This window comes from Mobula birostris, chromosome 20, assembly GCF_030028105.1.
Source record: "Mobula birostris isolate sMobBir1 chromosome 20, sMobBir1.hap1, whole genome shotgun sequence".
In the NCBI taxonomy this organism is placed as follows: domain Eukaryota; kingdom Metazoa; phylum Chordata; class Chondrichthyes; order Myliobatiformes; family Myliobatidae; genus Mobula; species Mobula birostris.
Genome location: NC_092389.1, coordinates 59252558 through 59269706, shown reverse-complemented (window position 1 = coordinate 59269706; position 17149 = coordinate 59252558). Strand labels below are relative to the sequence as shown.

The 17149-nt window shown below is 46.6% G+C and overlaps 1 protein-coding gene across 1 annotated transcript; it reads left to right on the top strand.

Annotated features, from left to right (window-relative positions):
* The first annotated feature begins 234 nt into the window (after positions 1-234).
* Positions 235-16863, top strand: LOC140185263 (uncharacterized). Its single transcript, XM_072238655.1, has 2 exons — positions 235-293; positions 11212-16863. The coding sequence occupies exon 2, from the start codon at positions 11929-11931 to the stop codon at positions 13699-13701; it is 1773 nt and encodes a 590-aa protein (XP_072094756.1). The 5' UTR covers positions 235-293; positions 11212-11928; the 3' UTR covers positions 13702-16863.
* Positions 16864-17149: the final 286 nt, after the last annotated feature.

The window sequence follows — 17149 nt, the reverse complement described above, 5'->3', positions numbered from 1 at the left end:
GTGAACTTCACACCTCTTGACTTTACTCCCCTCCGCCCCACACACACATTCTGACTCCCTCCCTTCCTTTCCAGTCCTGAAGAAGGGTGTCGGTGTGAAACGCCGACTGTTCACCCCTCTCCACGTTGCTGCCGCCCCCCTGAGTTCCTCCAGCATTTTCCGTGTGTCGCTTTGCATTTCCGCATCTGCAGATTGTCGCCTGTTTAAAAAACGCGCATGCGTGGTCGCCGCGCTCAGACCCGAATACCGCGCATGCGCTGACTGGACGAGCGGCTCACAACGAATGGACGCAGGTAAGAGCGCGCTCCGGGCGGACTGTCAATCACCGGCGTCTGAAACGCGACCGAAGGACAATTGCTGTGATTTCCAGCCACACTGGTACTGCACCCCACGACAGTCCTGGTCCTTTCCCTCTCTCTCAGCCCCACGATCCGTACCCGGGCTCCCCCAGGAGCTTTCGACTCGGCGCCTCCGCCGCTAGTTTTGCGGCGCATGCGCATTCCTGCATCTTTCGATGGCTGATGGAGAGGTTTCTCATCGTGAGGGCTTCTGGGTAAAGAGGCAGCCATAGGCGACAGTTGTCCCCTACAGTCGAAGGAAATGCGAGTGGATGTATCTCCCAAACACTGCCGAGCTCCAGCTATGTAAATCCGAGAATTATGAACTCGGAACAAAAATATAGTTCCCAGTTAATCCCGGTTGAAGAGTTTACCTTCCAGTCAGTGGGAATGTCAATTAGTGCTGTATGGAAATGAAACCTTCCGTCAGATTTAGTTCTCTCTGGGTAAATAACGATATAAAACATCTTTGCCTCGATGACGAGTGACTTGTGGCTTTCACATCACAACAGTGCTGCACTCCAATAAGAATAACCACTGCCCTCCACTTTATATTCATTGGCATTGCCATCGATGTGATCATCACTGTCAATCAGCTGGTGGGAGTCCATAGGACCATAAGACAAAGGAGAAGAAGTCGGCCATTCGGCCCATCGAGTCTGCTCCTCCATTTTATCATGAGCTGATCCATTCTCCCATTTAGTCCCACTTCCCCCGCCTTCTCATCATAACGTTTGATGCCCTGGTTACTCAGATACCTATCAATCTCTTCCATAAATACACCCAATGACTTGGCCTCCACTGCCGCCCGTGGCAACAAATTCCATAGATCCACCACCCTCTGACTAAAAAAAATTTCTTCGCATTTCTGTTCTGAATGGGCGCCCTTCAATCCTTAAGTGATGCCGTCTCGTACTAAACTCCCCCATCATGGGAAACAACTTTTCCACATCCACTCTGTCCATGCCTTTCAACATTCGAAATGTTTCTGTGAGGTCTCCCCTCATTCTTCTAAACTCCAAGGAATACAGTCCAAGAGCGGACAACTTTACCAATTTCAACACAAGTTGGGGGTACTCAACTTGAGATATACCCCAGGATATTGTGGGAAGTGAGGGAGGAAATTGCTGAGCCTCTGGCGATGATCTTTGCATATCAATAGGGAGAGGAAAAGTACCAGAGGATTAAAAGACACTGTTCCCTTTTCAAGAAAGGGAGTAGAGATAAACCAGGAAATTACAGACCAGTGGTTCTTACTTCAGTGGAGGGCAAGTTGTTGGAGAAGCTCCTGAGAGGCAGGATTTATGAGCATTTGGAGAAGCTTCCTTCCTAACTCGTGGAAATCTCTTTTCAGGACCTCCTCCTTTGTCCTATCTATGTCATTGGTACCAACATGTACCAAGACAACTGGCTGCTCACCCTCCCCCTTCAGAATATTCAGGACCCAATCCGAGACATCCCGTACCCTGGCACCTGGGAGACACCCTGTGGGTATCTCTGTCAGGCTCACAGAATCTCCTGTCTGTTCCCCTGACTATGGAATCCCCTATGACTACTGCATTCCTCTTCTCCCTCCTTCTCTCCTGCACAACAGCGCCAGTCTCAGTGCCAGAGACCCGGTCACCGTGGGTGTACCCTGTCAGGTCATCCCCTAAGCAGCATCCAGAAGAAGATATTTGTTGCTGAGGGGGACAGCCAGAGGTGTGTTCTCCACTATCCGGGCATTTCCCTTCCCTCTCTTGACAGTGACCCAGTTTTCTGACCCCTGTACCCTAAGGATGACTACCTCCCTGTAGCTCCTGTCTATCACCTCTTCACTTTCCCTGATAAGCAGTAGGTCATCAAGCTGCAGCTCCAGGTCCCTAACACGGTCTCTGAGGAGCTGCATCTCGGTGCACCTGGTGCAGATGTGGCCATCAGGGAGGCTGGAGGTCTCCCAGGATTCCCACATCTGACACCCTGAACAAAGCACTAACCCTGCAGGCATGCTATCTAATTCTACAGGAAAAATAAGTCAACTCACCCACTTACCTCGCCAAACAGATGAACTTTTTAAACGGTTAGCTGTGAGAGCCCTGCTGTTCCTGTCTGTGCGGGCCGATTCGCGAAGGGGGGGGGGGGAGAAAAAAAAAGAGTTAGTGCTTCGCTCTTGCCTCTTCCCGTTTACCGCCGAAGCCCGTTGAAGCCAAAGCCCTACACTCTGCTCCCACTCACTCCGCTGCCCGCTGTATAAGGTGGTCTCCTTTTTAAACTTTCCACGCTGTCCTGTTGACGTCACGCGCCTGCGCAGTCTCATCCTCCTTGCACTCGAAGAAGTTTTTTAAAAAAACTGTCTTCCTTCAGAATTCAGCTCCCACTATGCTCTGTAGTCCCGATCCAAAAGACAGCTGTTGGTAGCAACCTGCCTTTTTAAACTCTCCGCGCTGTCCTGTTGACGTCTCGCGCCTGTGCGGTCTCGTTCTCCTTGCACTCGAAGTTTTTTTAAAAAAAACTGTCTTCCTTCAGAATTCAGCTCCCACGATGCTCTGTAGTCGATGCAAGTAATTAGTAAATCTCCAGGATCATACATGTAGTAACAAGTGCTCTTTGTAGTGTTGTGGAACACGGCCAGAACTTGAAATAATACCAAAGGGCAGAGACGAATTCAGCCAAGTCACAGGTTGATTGAAGTCAGAAATAGCCCATTCTCACACAGACAGGAATACAGTCAGAGAATTTGATGGTCAGTCAGAATGTCTGATCCGTGCCTTGTTCGAAGATGAGTGCATATAGAAACATAGAAATCTACAATATATTACAGGCCCTTCGGCCCACAGTGTTGTGCCGTCCATGTAACCTATTCTAGAAACTGCCTCGGATTTCCCAACCGCATTGCACTCTGTTTTCCTGAGCTCCATGTACATATCTAACAGTCTCTCAAAAGACTCCATGGTATCTGCCTCTACCATCATCGCTGGCAGTGCATTCCATACACCTACTACTCTCTGTGTGAAAAACCTACCTCTGACATCCCCTTTAACCCTACTTCCAACACCTTAAAACTATGCTCCTCGTGTTTGCCAATTCAGCCCAAGGAAAAAAGTCTCTGGCTATCCACACGATCAATACCTTTCATCATCTTATACACATCTGTCAGGGCACCTCTCATCCTCCGTCGCTCCAAAGTTCACTCAACCTATTCTCATAAGGCATGTTCTCCATTCCATGCAACATCCTTGTAAATCTCCTCTGCAGTCTTTCTATGGTATCCACATCCGTCCTGTAATGAGGTAACTGAACACAAGACTCTCAGTGGGTTTAAAGAAGGTCTTATATAGCTATAACATTACCTCACCGATCGTGAACTCAGTTCCATGGTTGATGAAGGCCTTCTTAACAACATTGTCAATCAGCGCTGCAGCTTTGAGTGTAAAATTGACATGGACCACAAGATCTCGCTGATTGTCCACCTTGCCAATAGTCCCAACATAATATTGTGTTCTGTCTTCAAATTTGATGTACCGAAATAAACCACAGCACACTTATCTGGGTTGAACTCCATCTGCCAGTTCTGCATCCTATCTGCATCCTGCTGTAACCTCTGGAGAACTGTCCAGACTCTTCACAAGACCCTCAACTTTTGTGTCATCAGCACCCTTCTCCTTCCTCATCAAGATCATTTATAAACATCACAAAGAGAAGGAGTCTCAGAACACATCCCTGCAGAACACCACTGGTCACCATCCTCCATGCAGGATACAAACCATCTACAACCACCTTTGGCTTCTGTGGGCAAGCCAATTCTGGATCCACAAAGCAAGGTCTACTTGGATCCTTGCCTCGTTACTTTCTGAATGAGCCTCACATGAGGAATCTTATCAAAAGTCTCACTGAAAGCCATGTACGCTACATCCAATGCTCTACATTAGCGGTCGCCAACCAGTCAATCACGATCGACCGGTCGATCTTTGAGACTTTCCCAGTAGATCCCGGAAAAAATAAATAAATACACAAATACATTATGCCTGATAAACCTTCCGACTCAAAAGCAGATTTCACCCCTAGAGCGCATAAGTGAGTCATTTTTAACCCACACTTCGTTGCTTTCCCTGGTTTTTGTGTTTCTCTTTTTCCGCTGCGCAGTGCTGTGCGTCACGTGTGTGCTGACATCATGTGACTGTTGCTGCTGTCTGTCAAATTCCATGGAGCGTGGGAGAGTTTTGTTTATCCTGAACATAAACGAACAAACGGGCAAACTGTTCAATGGCAAAAGAATGCAACACGTGTGGGTAAAAATGACTCCCTTCTGCAGTCATGACTTCACTGAACTTTGATCAACTTTAATCAGTTTTGACTCTATTACGCTGCTATTTATATTACGTCAGTTACGCAGAAATTTGAGCAGTTGTCCCACTCTTTCTTTCTTTTGAATTTTTTGCCTTTGATAGCGTGAATTCATGTTTAGCATTTCAGATAGTGTGCTAATAATTAGCATTAATTTTAGTTTTAACTGAAAAGTTAGCGCCTCTCTCTCTTTTGATTTAGCTGTCGTATTTTTTCAGCATAGCTTGTGCTGTATCAAAGTGACCAATTAGATTAGATAAGAGTGCAGACTGTCGCAAACATCAATATACGGCACTCACTGGTGATATCCTGCAAGTCGCTAGCTAGCATGGTGGAGGCTCCACGAAAGAAGGCAAAAACGTACAAATTCCATCCAGAATGGAAGAGGAATTTCTATTTACCTTGGTGAGAGACAAGTGTGTATGTGTGTTGTGCCACCAAACACCAGCGCTGACTAACAGAGGGAATCTGGAGCAGCACCACAACACCAATCACCAGAAATTTAAAGACACCTACCCCCCAAATAGAGCACTCTGTGTCAGGAAATTTGAGGAGCTGAAATCGGGGTTGAAGGCCCAGCAATCGTTTTTCACAAAACATGCTGCTCAAAGTAAGGATCGACAAGTGTTAAAGGACTTGTCACTCTGTGAATATTTTTCACTACAGTTTGATGAATCCCTGGATGTAATGCAAACAGCTCAGCTTGTTGTATTTGTCAGAACGGCTTTCCAGGATTTTACAACAAAGGATGACTTCCTGACTCTTTTGCAGTTAAAGGAGAGAACGAGAGGTGAGGATATTTACACTGAGTTTAAAAAAAATATCTCCGTGAAAATGACATCCCCATTCATAAACGGGTGGCAATTACTACTGACGGGGCCCCAGCAACACGCGGTGTGTGTGTTGGTTTTATAGCACTGTGCCGTAATGACTCTGATTTTCCCAGCTTCCTGGATTATCACTGTGTGATTCAGCAGCAGGCCTTGGCTGGGAAGGTCGTGGACTTTTCTCATGTAATGACACTGGTGGTCAAACTGATTAACTTGATTCGAGCAAAAGCGCTTCAGCACCGCTTATTCAAGGTGTTATTGGCTGAGCTGGATGCCACTTACGGAGACATAATTCTTCATGCTGATGTTCGGTGGCTGAGTCGCGGGAAAGTGCTGCAACGATTTGTTGACTTGCTGCCGAAGATGAAGACTTTTCTGTCAACAAGAAACAAGGAGCATGAGGAACTGTCCGATGATGCATGGCTACTGGATTTAAGGTTTCTGACAGACCTAATGGCTAAATTAAACGCACTTAACAACGAGCTCATGGGAAAAGACCCGACACCTTGCCCCACATGATAAGCCCAGTAAGTGTGTTTAAGGCCAAGCTCGGTGTTTGGATTTCAAATTTAAAGAACGGGAGACTGACACACTTTCCCAACTTGGAGAAAATGTTACAAGCCATCAAGGAAAAAAGTGCTTTTTGCCCTGAGCAGTACTGTGCTTACCTAGACCAACTCGCAGTCGAGTTCGATCAGTATTTTGGAGAGTTAAACGTCATGAAAGATATTGCTGCATTTATTTCAAATCCATTTCTGCTGATCGATATAGAACAGATGGCAGCCAGATTCCAGCAAGTATCTGGTGTGCCAAGTGATATTGAAATGGAAACAATTGATTTGAAAAATGCCATCAATCAAGGGACAGTGACTTCCGGGGGCTTGTCAGCAGGGAGAAGTTTCCTTATCTCACCACGTGTGCACTAAAAGTCAGTGCCTACTTCGGGTCAACTTATCTGTGTGAAATTGCAGTTTCACAGATGAAAATTATTAAATCTAAGTACAGGAGCTGTCTTACTAACAGACGTCTCACAGACTGTCTCAGACTGGCTGTCTGTAGTTATGACCCAAATTTCAGGGGACTAGCAGAAAATGTTCAGCCCCAGTCATCACACTGAGTGCAACAGTCAATTTTTATTCATTTATTTTTTGCATTGAAATAAAATTAAATAATGAAACTTAGAATTAGAGGTATGAAGTATTGTAATATTGAATTGAATTGAATGATCTTTATTGTCATTATACATAGGTACAATTAAAGCAATACACATCAAAGTTGCTGGTGAACACAGCAGGCCAGGCAGCATCTCTAGGAAGAGGTACAGTCAACGTTTCGGATGGAGACCCTTCGTCTCGGCCTGAAACGTCGACTGTACCTCTTCCTAGAGATGCTGCCTGGCCTGCTGTGTTCACCAGCAACTTTGATGTGTGTTGCTTGAATTTCCAGCATCTGCAGAATTCCTCCTGTAGGTACAATGAAACTTTGTTTGGCTTCCTCTCAGGCAATTAAATAAATCGGTAGATAAAAAGAAGACAGTGATAGAAAAACAGTATTAAACAGATAAGTAGCAGAAAATAAGCTGCAGCAGCTCCAGAATATCACAGTAATGCACAAAGTGCTGTTAGTGCAAGTATTTGAGTCCTTGTGTGTGCACGTGTGTGCTCACAGTTTCAGTCATTGTTCTGTGGAGTGGTGTGATGGAGGCCACTGCTCTGGGATAGAAGCTGTTCTTCGGTCTATTTGTTCTGGCTTTTAGTGTCCTGAACCTTTTGCTGGACGGCAGTGGGTCACACAGGGAGTGGCCGGGGTGTGTGGTTTCTCTGGTTATGCTGATTGCTTTCCTCCTGAGTCTGCTGGAATAGATGGTGTCCAGTCCTGGGAGCTCCCTCCTGACAATTTGCTGGGCCGCCTTCACCACGCGATGCAGGTCTTGTCGCTCAGCGGCCGTGCAGCTGACATACCACACGGTGGCGCTGTTGGTCAGGACGGTTTCAATTGTGCTTCTGGAGAAGTTCAGCAACAGTTTCTGTGGGAGTTTGGCCTGTTTCAGCTTTCTGAGGAAAAAGAGTTTTTGTTGTGCCTTTTATACAAGCAGCGAGGTGTTGGTGGTCCATGTCAGCTGTTTTGACAACATGGTTTTCCACACTTTCCACTGCCTCTCCATGTATATGGAGGGGGGTGTGTACTCTGTCCTTCGATCTCCTGAAGTGAATGGTCATCTCTTTTGTTGTAGAAGTGTGAAGGACCAGGTCGTTGTCCTTACACCACTCCGTCAGATGGTCCACCTCAAGCCTGTAGGCTGTTTCATCCTCGTCCGAGATCAGACCAACCACTGTGGTATTGTCCGCAAATTTAATTATGGAGTTGGAGGTGTAGACGGGGGTGCAGTCATGTGTGAAGAGTGTGTAGAGCATACGGCTCAGCACACAGCCCTGCGGGGTGCCTATTTTTACGACAAGGGTGGTGGAGGTGTGCTGACCAATTCTGACTTGCTGTGGTCAATCTGTGAGAAAGTCCATGACCCATGATCACAGGGAGGAACCAAGGCCAAGAGTGTTCAGTTTGCTGACCAGTTTATGGGGGATGACTGTGTTAAATGCAGAACTGAAGTCCACAAATATCATCCTCACATAAGTGTTTGGTTTCTCTGAGTGAGTCAGAGCAATATGAAAGAAAGACTTTGATAACGTCCCACATAGGAGATTAGTGGGCAAAATTAGGGCACATGGTATTGGGGGTAGAGTACTGACATGGATTGAAAATTGGCTGGCTGACAGAAAACAAAGAGTAGCAATTAATGGTTCCTTTTTGGAATTGCAGGCGGTGACTAGTGGGGTACCACAGGGTTCAGTGCTGGGACTGCAGCTGTTTACAATATATATTAATGATTTAGCTGAGGGAATTGAAAGTAACATTAGCAAATTTGCCGATGACACAAAGCTGGGTGGCAGTGTGAAATGTGAGGAGGATGTTATGAGAATGCAGGGTGACTTGGACAGGCTGGGTGAGTGGGCAGATGCATGGCAGATGCAGTTTAATGTGGATAAATGTGAGGTTATCCACTTTGGTGGTAAGAACAGGAAGGCAGATTATTGTCTAAATGGAGTCAAGTTAGGAAAAGGGGAAGTACAACGAGATCTAGGTGTTCTTGTACATCAGTCACTGAAAGCAAGCATGCAAGTACAGCAGGCAGTGAAGAAAGCTAATGGCATGCTGGCCTTCATAACAAGGGGAATTGAGTACAAGAGCAAAGAGATCCTTCTGCAGCTGTACAGGGCCCTGGTGAGACCACACCTGGAGTACTGTGTGCAGTTTTGCTCTCCAAATTTGAGGAAGGACATTTTTGCTGCTGAGGGAGTGCAGCGTAGGTTCACAAGGTTAATTCCCGGGATGGCGGGACTGTCATATGTTGAAAGATTGGAGCGACTGGGCTTGTATACTCTGGAATTTAGAAGGCTGAGAGGGGATCTTATTGAAACATATAAGATTATTAAGGGATTGGACACGCTGGAGGCAGGAAGCATGTTCCCGTTGATGGGTGAGTCCAGAACCAGAGGCCACAGTTTAAGAATTAGGGGTAGGCCATTTAGAACGGAGTTGAGGAACAACTTTTTCACCCAGAGAGTGGTGGATATATGGAATGCTCTGCCCCAGAAGGCTGTGGAGGCCAAATCTCTGGATGCTTTCAAGAAAGAGATGGATAGAGCTGTTAAAGATAGTGGAATCAAAGGTTACGGGGATAAGGCAGGAACTGGATACTGATAATAGATGATCAGCCATGATCACAGTGAACGACGGTGCTGGCTCGAAGGGCCGAATGGCCTACTCCTGCACCTATTGTCTATTCTCTATTGTCGATATGGAGGGCTGTTGTGATTGCATCCTCTGTGGAGTGGTTTGCCTGGTAGGCAAACTGGTGTTTGTCCAGATCAGGTGGGATTATAGTCTTAATGTGTGAGAGCATGAGTCTCCCAAAGCACTTCATGTCTATGGGTGTCAGTGCTACAGGGCGATAGTCGTTCAAGCACTTCACAGCTGATTTGTTGGGCACTGGGATGATGCTGGAGGTTTTCAGGCATGTTGGAGCAACAGCTTGTTGCAGTGAGACGTTAAATATACTTGTAAACACCTCAGCAAACTGGTCGGCGCACGCTTTCAGTACCCGGCCGGGCACTCCATCTGGGCCAGCTGCCTTACTCGCATTCACTGTCCTCAGATTGGATCTCACCTGATGTTGCTTAAGGACCCGTGTGGACTCATCGTCAGGTGGGTGGATGAGTGGAGCAGCCTCCTCCCTCTGGGCGAAGAACTCGTTCAGGACATCAGGCAGTGTGGCGTCGTCATCTGGCAGCAGATTATTGGTTTTGTAGTCTGTCAGCGCCTTGATGCCTTTCCACACACTGCGGGGGTTGTTGTTATCAAACTGACTTTCCATGCGCAGTTTGTATTTGTGCTTTGCATCCCTGATGCCCCTGTGGAGATTCGCCCGTGCTTCACTGTGGGCTTGTTTGTCTCCTGACCTGAAGATTGCATCGTGCTCCCTGAGTAGTCCCTCACATCACTGTGAATCCATGGCTTCTGATTCGCAAACACCTTAACTGTCTTTTGTGTTATTCCGTTTTCTGTGCAAAACTTAATATTCTTAAAGAAAGACAGCCATGGCCTGTTTGATATGCAAGTTACAGTGTTTTCTTGGTTGAATTAATTTGACAATTTGACAAAAGCATTTTATGTAATTCAAACACAATTAGCCCAAATGAAAGGACTCAAGTTGGAAGTACAATCTGAGCTGTTTTTTCTCTGAATGATTTAGTAGGTCGATCTTGTCTTTAAGTAAGGCCGAGGTAGGGGATCTTGGTCTTAAAAAGGTTGGCGACCACTACTCTACATTCATCAGTGTGTTTGGTTACATTCTCAAAGAATTCAATCATGTTCATAAGGCACGATCTGCCCTAGATAGAGCCATGCTGACTATCCCACATCAGATTATGCTTCTCCAAATGCTCATAAATCCTGCCTCTCAGGAGCTTCTCCAACAACTTGCCCTCCACTGAAGTAAGAACCACTGGTCTGTAATTTCCTGGCTTGTCTCTACTCCTTTTCTTGAAAAGGAAACAATGTCTTCTAATCCTCTGGTACTTTTCCTCTCCCGATTGATGTGCAAAGATCATCGCCAGAGGCTCAGCAATTTCCTCTCTCACTTCCCACAGTAGCCTGGGGTATATCTCCAGTTGATACCCCCAAATTGAGTTGAAATTGGTAAAATTGTGACGCCAGAGCTCACATTCAGAGGAGATCATACAGAAACATGTAAAATTATGAAATGAATAGATAATATAGAGACAGGAAACTAGAGGACATTGCCTCAAGATTTGGGGGAAATTGGGATGGAGATGATGAGGAACTGCTTTACTTGGAGAGTGGTGAATCTGTAGATTTCTCTGCCCAATGAAGGAGTGGAGGCTACCTCAGTAAATATATTTGAGAAAAGGTTGGATAGGATTTGGCACAGTAGTGGGGTTAAGGGTTATGGGGAAAAGGCAGGTCGGTGGAGATGAGTCCATGGCCAGATCAGCCATGATCTTATTCAATGGCAGATCAGGCTCAAAGGGCCAGATGGCCGACTCCTGCTCCTATTTCTTATGTTCTCACCACAGACTGAAATCCCTCCTGAAATATTGTCCTTCACCCATTGATGTCTTTTGCAAATATTTTCACAGGTTTGAAATGGCAGAACACTTGTGTACGGAAATCTCAAACACAACAAAACATCAGTTTTGCTGACTCTGTCTGGATATTTAAGGAGCGACCAAATATTTTCTTTGCAACGCCAACACATTTGTTGTCGATCCTTGGAGATGAAGAAGTATCTCATCCCAGCTGGTAATTTATTCTGTCTCTGAAATGAAGTTTTCTGTTTTTACTCTGTGAAATTCACTGGAACCAGGAGCTGAGAACGCACCAGCATTTGTTCACTGGAGATCAGTTCTTCAACTGCATTGATCGTACAAGGCATTCAAACATCTGACTTTCTGAATTGCCAGAGAATTGTTCGCAGTGAGATATCATTCTTCTTCTCTCAGTGTGGGAAGAGATTCACTCACAGGCTACCCACAGACTCGCCAGTGAGTTCACAGTGTGGAGAGGCCATTCACCCGCTCTGTGTGAGGGAGGGGAACCACTCAGTCATCTAGTCTGAAGATACATCAGCAAGTTCACACCATAGTGAGATGCTCCACCTGTTCTGCAAGCGGAAGCCATTCTGTTATTGATGCTAAAGGTATATCAGAAAATCCACCAGTGAGAGGACATTGACCACGCCACAGTGACACCAGCGAGTTCACACCGGGGAGAAGCCATTCGCCTGCTCTGAATGTGGGAAAGGGTTCACTCAATCATCTCAACTGAATGAACACCAGCTCGTTCACACTGAAAAGATGCCATTCACCTGCTCAGACTGTGGGAAGGGATTCACTCAATCGTCCACACTACATAGACACCAGCGAGTTCACACTGGGGAGAGGCCATTCACCTGCTCAGACTGTGGGAAGGGATTCATTCAGTCAAATCACCTGCTACAACATCAGTTAGTTCACACTGGGGAGAGACCATTCACCTGCTCAGACTGTGGGAAGGGATTCAATCAGCGTTCTCAGCTCCTGACACACCAGCGAGTTCACACTGGGGAGAGGCCATTCATCTGCTCAGACTGTGGGAAGGGATTCACTCACTCATCTGACCTACAGAGACATCAGCGAGTTCACACTGGGGAGAAGCCGTTCATTTGCTTTGAATGTGGAAACGGATTTGCTCGGTCATCTATACTGAAGTTACATCAGCGAGTTCACACTGGGGAGAAGCCGTTCACCTGCTCAGACTGTGGAAAGGGATTCACTCACTCGTCCGACCTGCAGAGACACCAGCGAGTTCACACTGGGGAGAAGCCATTCACATGCTCTGAATGTGGGAAGGGATTTGCTCGGTCATCTCGTCTCTTGAAACACCAGCAAATTCACACTGGGGAGAAACCATTCATCTGCTCTGAATGTGGGAAGGGATTCAATGATTCAGCTCACCTGAAGGTACATCAGTTTGTTCACACTGCAGAGAGACCATTCACCTGCTCAGACTGTGGGAAAGGATTCATTCGGCATTCTCAACTACTGACACACCAGTTAGATCACACTGGGGAGAAACCATTCACATGCTCTGAATGTGGGAAGGGATTCACCCATTCAGCTCAAATGAGGGAACATCAGCGAGTCCACACTGGGGAATGGCCATTCACCTGCTCTGAATGTGGGAAAGGATTCACTTGGCCATCTGAACTGATTGAACATCAGCGAGTTCATACTGGGGAGAGGCCGTTCGTTTGCTCTGAATGTGGGAAAGGATTCATTCGGCGTTCTCACCTACTGACACACCAGCGAGTTCACACTGGAGAAAAGCCATTCACATGCTCTGAATGTGGGAAGGGATTTGCTCGGTCATCTCATCTCTTGAAACACCAGCAAATTCACACTGGGGAGAAACCATTCATCTGCTCGGAATGCGGGAAGGGATTCAATGATTCAGCTCACCTGAAGGTACATCAGTTTGTTCACACTGCAGAGAGACCATTCACCTGCTCAGACTGTGGGAAAGGATTCATTTGGCATTCTCATCTACTGACACACCAGTTAGATCACACTGGGGAGAAACCATTCACATGCTCTGAATGTGGGAAGGGATTCACCCATTCAGCTCAAATGAAGGAACATCAGCGAGTCCACACTGGGGAATGGCCGTTTGCCTGCTCTGAATGTGGGAAAGGATTCACTTGGCAATCTGAACTGATTGAACATCAGCGAATTCACACTGGGGAGAAACCGTTCATCTGCTCTGAATGTGGGAAGGGATTCGCCCGGTTATCTAATCTGAAGCAACATCAGAAACTTCACACTCGGGAGAGGCCATTCAAATGCTCTGAATGTGGGAAGGGTTTTGCTCGGTCATTTCAACTGAAGGTACACCAGCGAGTTCACACTGGGGAGAAACCTTTCAGCTGCTCTGAATGTGGGAAGGGATTCACTGAGTCACCCAAACTTGTGAGCCACTACCGAATTCACACTAGGGAGAAACTGTTCACCTGCTCAGACTGTGGGAAGGAATTCACTCGGTCATCTGAGTTTAAAATACATCAGCGAATTCACACTGGGGGATGCCACTGACCTGTTCTGAATGTGGGAAAGGATTCACTCAGACATCTCAATTAAGACTAGAAGATATAGGAGCAGAAGTCAGCCATTCGGCCTTTCGAGGCTGCTCCACCTTTCAATCATGGGCTGATCCGATTCTCCAGTCATCCCCACTCCCCTGCCTTCTTCCCAAACCCTTTGATGGCCTGGCTAATCAAAAACCCATCTCTCTCTGCCTTAAATGCACCGAATGACTTGGCCTCCACAGTTGCTTATGGCAATAAATTCCACAAATTTACCACCCTCTGAGTAAAGTAACTTCTCCTCATCTCTGTTCTAAATGGATGTCCTTTGATCCTGAAGTTGTGCGCTCTTGTCATAGACTCCCCTACCATGGGGAATAACTTTCCCATATCTACTCTGTTCAGAGCTTTTAACATTCAGAATGTTTCAATGAGTTTCCCCCCCCCCGACCCCCACCATTCTCCTGAACTCCAGGAAGTACAGCCCAAGAGAAGACAGGTGCTTCTCGTATGGTAACCCTTTCATTCCTGGAGTCATTCTTGTGAATCTTCTCTGAACCCTCTCCAATGTCAGTATATCCATTCTAAAATAAGGAGCTCACTGCTCCCAATACTCCAAGTGTGGTCTCATGAGAGCCTTATAGAGCCTCAACATCACATCCCTGCTCTTATATTCTGTACCTCGAGAAATGAATGCCACCATTGCATTCGCCTTCTTCACCACCGACTCAGCCTGGAGGTTAACCTTTAGGGTATCCTGCACAAGGACTTCCAAGTTCCTTTCCAGCTCTGCATTTTGAATTCTCTCCCAATCTAAATAATCATCTGCCTGTTTATTTCTTTCACCAATATGCATGACCATACACTTTCCAACATTGTATTTCATTAACTACTTCTTGGCCCATTCCCTGAAACTATCTAAATCTCTCTGCCAGCACTCTGTTTCCTCAGCACTACCCGCTCCTCCACCTATCTTTGTATCGTCGGCAAATTTTTCCACAAATCCATTAATCCAACAGTCCAAGTCATTGACATCCATCATAAAAAGCAGTGGTCTCAACATCGACCACAGTGGAACTCCAGTGGTAACCGGCAGCCAGCCAGAATAGGATCCCTTTATTCCCACTCTGTTTTCTGTTGATCAGCCAATGCTCCAACCATGGTAGTAAATTCCCTCTAATTCCATGAGATTTATCTTGCTAAGCAGCCTCATGTGCAGCATCTTTCAAAGGCCCCTGAAAATCCAAGTATACCACATCAACTACATCTCCTTTGTCCACCCAACTTGTAATTTCCGCAAAGAATTGCAGTAGGTTAGTAAGGCAGGATTTTCCTTTCAGGAAACCACGCAGGCTTTGGCCTATCTTGTCATGTGCCTCCCAGTACTCCGTAATCTCATCCATAACAATCGATTCCAGCAACTTCCCAACCACTGAAGTCAGGCTTTCAGGTCTGTAGTTTCTTTTCTGCTCCCTCCCACCCTTCTTAAATAGCGGAGTAACATTTGTAATTTTCCAGTCATCAGGTACTATGCCAGAATCTATCGATTCTTGAAAGATCTTTAGTAATCCCTACGAAATCTCTCCAGCTATTTCCTTCAGAACCCGAAGGTGCATTCCATCAGGTCCAGGAGATTTATCCACCCTCAGACCTTTAACCTTTCTGAGCACCTTCTCAGTTGTAACTTTCACTGCATGTGCTTCACTTTCCTGACGCTCTTGAATGTCCGATATTCAGTACTGCAGATGTCTTCCACCATGAAGAATCATGCAAAATACGCATTCAGTTCCTCTGCCATCTCTGTGTCTCCCATCACAGTATCTCCCGTGTCATTTTCTATTGGTCGTATATCTATTCTCAACTCTCTTTTACCCAGTGGCAGCCATCCTTTAGCCAAGTTTCAGATTTGGCCACAACGTCATATTGCCAATCTAGCTGAATTTCAAGACCATCCACTTTATTTCTTATGCTGCGAGCACTCAAATACAGCTCTGTGTGGTGCCCCCTCTCCAAACCTGTCATGCTACGTTTTGGAGGACAGGAACCCCCGAACTTGCCGGAAAGTCTGAGGAATGGAAATGAAACTTAACTGAGAAGATGCTGGGACATGAAAGTGCATTTTGGACCGATGAGGCTGATGTTTGTTACTCCAGGATTACTTACAACACTATTGGAGCGACCAAGGATACCCCTTTCTGAGAGAGGTCTTGCCGGTCATCCGGTATTGAATGAACTCTGCACGTATACACAGGGGAGAAACTGTACAACTGCTCAGACTGCGGGAAGGAATTCACTCAGTCATCTCAACTGAATGAACATCAGCGAGTTCACACTGAGTAGAAGCCGTTCACCTGTTCCAACTGGGAATTAATTCACACTTTCATCTCGCCTGTCTACACACCAGACTGTTTTCAGCAGTGAGAGGACGTTGTCCTGCTCAGACTGTGGGAAGGCATTCACGCACTCATCCACACTGCAGAGACAGTGGCGGGTCACACTGTGGTGAGGGTGGTCACCTGCTCTGAGTGTGGGATGGGTTTCAATCAGTCACTCATCCTTGTGTCACCCTGCCGGGCTTTGACCCATCGTTAATCGGAGAGATCAGAAGCTTGAGAGGGCGTAATTCACTCAAGTTCGCCAATTGAGCATTAAAGGCAGTGGTTTCAGGGCAGGTTACTTTTGAGCTTTCACCAGGGGCCAGTCAACAGTCAGGATTGATGATCAAGAAGATGCCAACGTTAGGCAGCAGCAAATGGAGTGGCCGATGCTGGACTGGGCAGAGTTGGAGTGGAGACTTTGAGGCTTTACCTCTTTGAGGGTTCAGTCAGGACAGCCTTCGCACAGAGAAGGCAAAGTTATACTGGAGGTGGAAGTGTTTTTGCCCCCTTCCTCACATTTGCTCAGTTAGAACAGTCAAGGTGCCAGGCAGGATAGTGGAAAGCTCCTCTTGCTGGATGTGGAAAGGCAGGAGACCCTCCTGTGTCCCTGATAACTACACCTGTGAGAAGGGCATCCAGCTTCAGCTCCGAATAATCCACATTAAGGAGTGGGAGCTGGAACTGGATGAACTCCAGATCATTCGGGAGGCTGGAGGGGTGATAGGTCGGACATATAGAGAGGTAGTTGTAACCAGGCTGTACGCCACAGGAAACTGAGTGACAGTCGCGAAGCGGAAATGGGGGGGGGGAGGGGCGGGGATGAGAACAGCAAGTGCAGTGTACCCCTGTGTCCATCCCGCTGAACAACACATATATCACTTTTGTCACAGTTAGAGGTGGTGGGATAACCTGGCAAAGGAAGGTTACAGCAGGAGGGTCTCTGGCGCTTAGTCTGGTTCTGAAACTGAGAAGGGGAGGGTGGAGAAGAGGCGTGCTGTGGTCATTGGTGAATCATTAGCTAAGGGAACGTACTGGATGTTCTGTGGGTGAGAATGAGATTCCAGGATGGTATGTAGCTTC

What these genes read in the sequence shown, in the direction of transcription:
- LOC140185263 (XM_072238655.1), top strand. Translation starts at nt 11,929, where the DNA reads ATGCCATTCACCTGCTCAGACTGTGGGAAGGGATTCACTCAATCGTCC.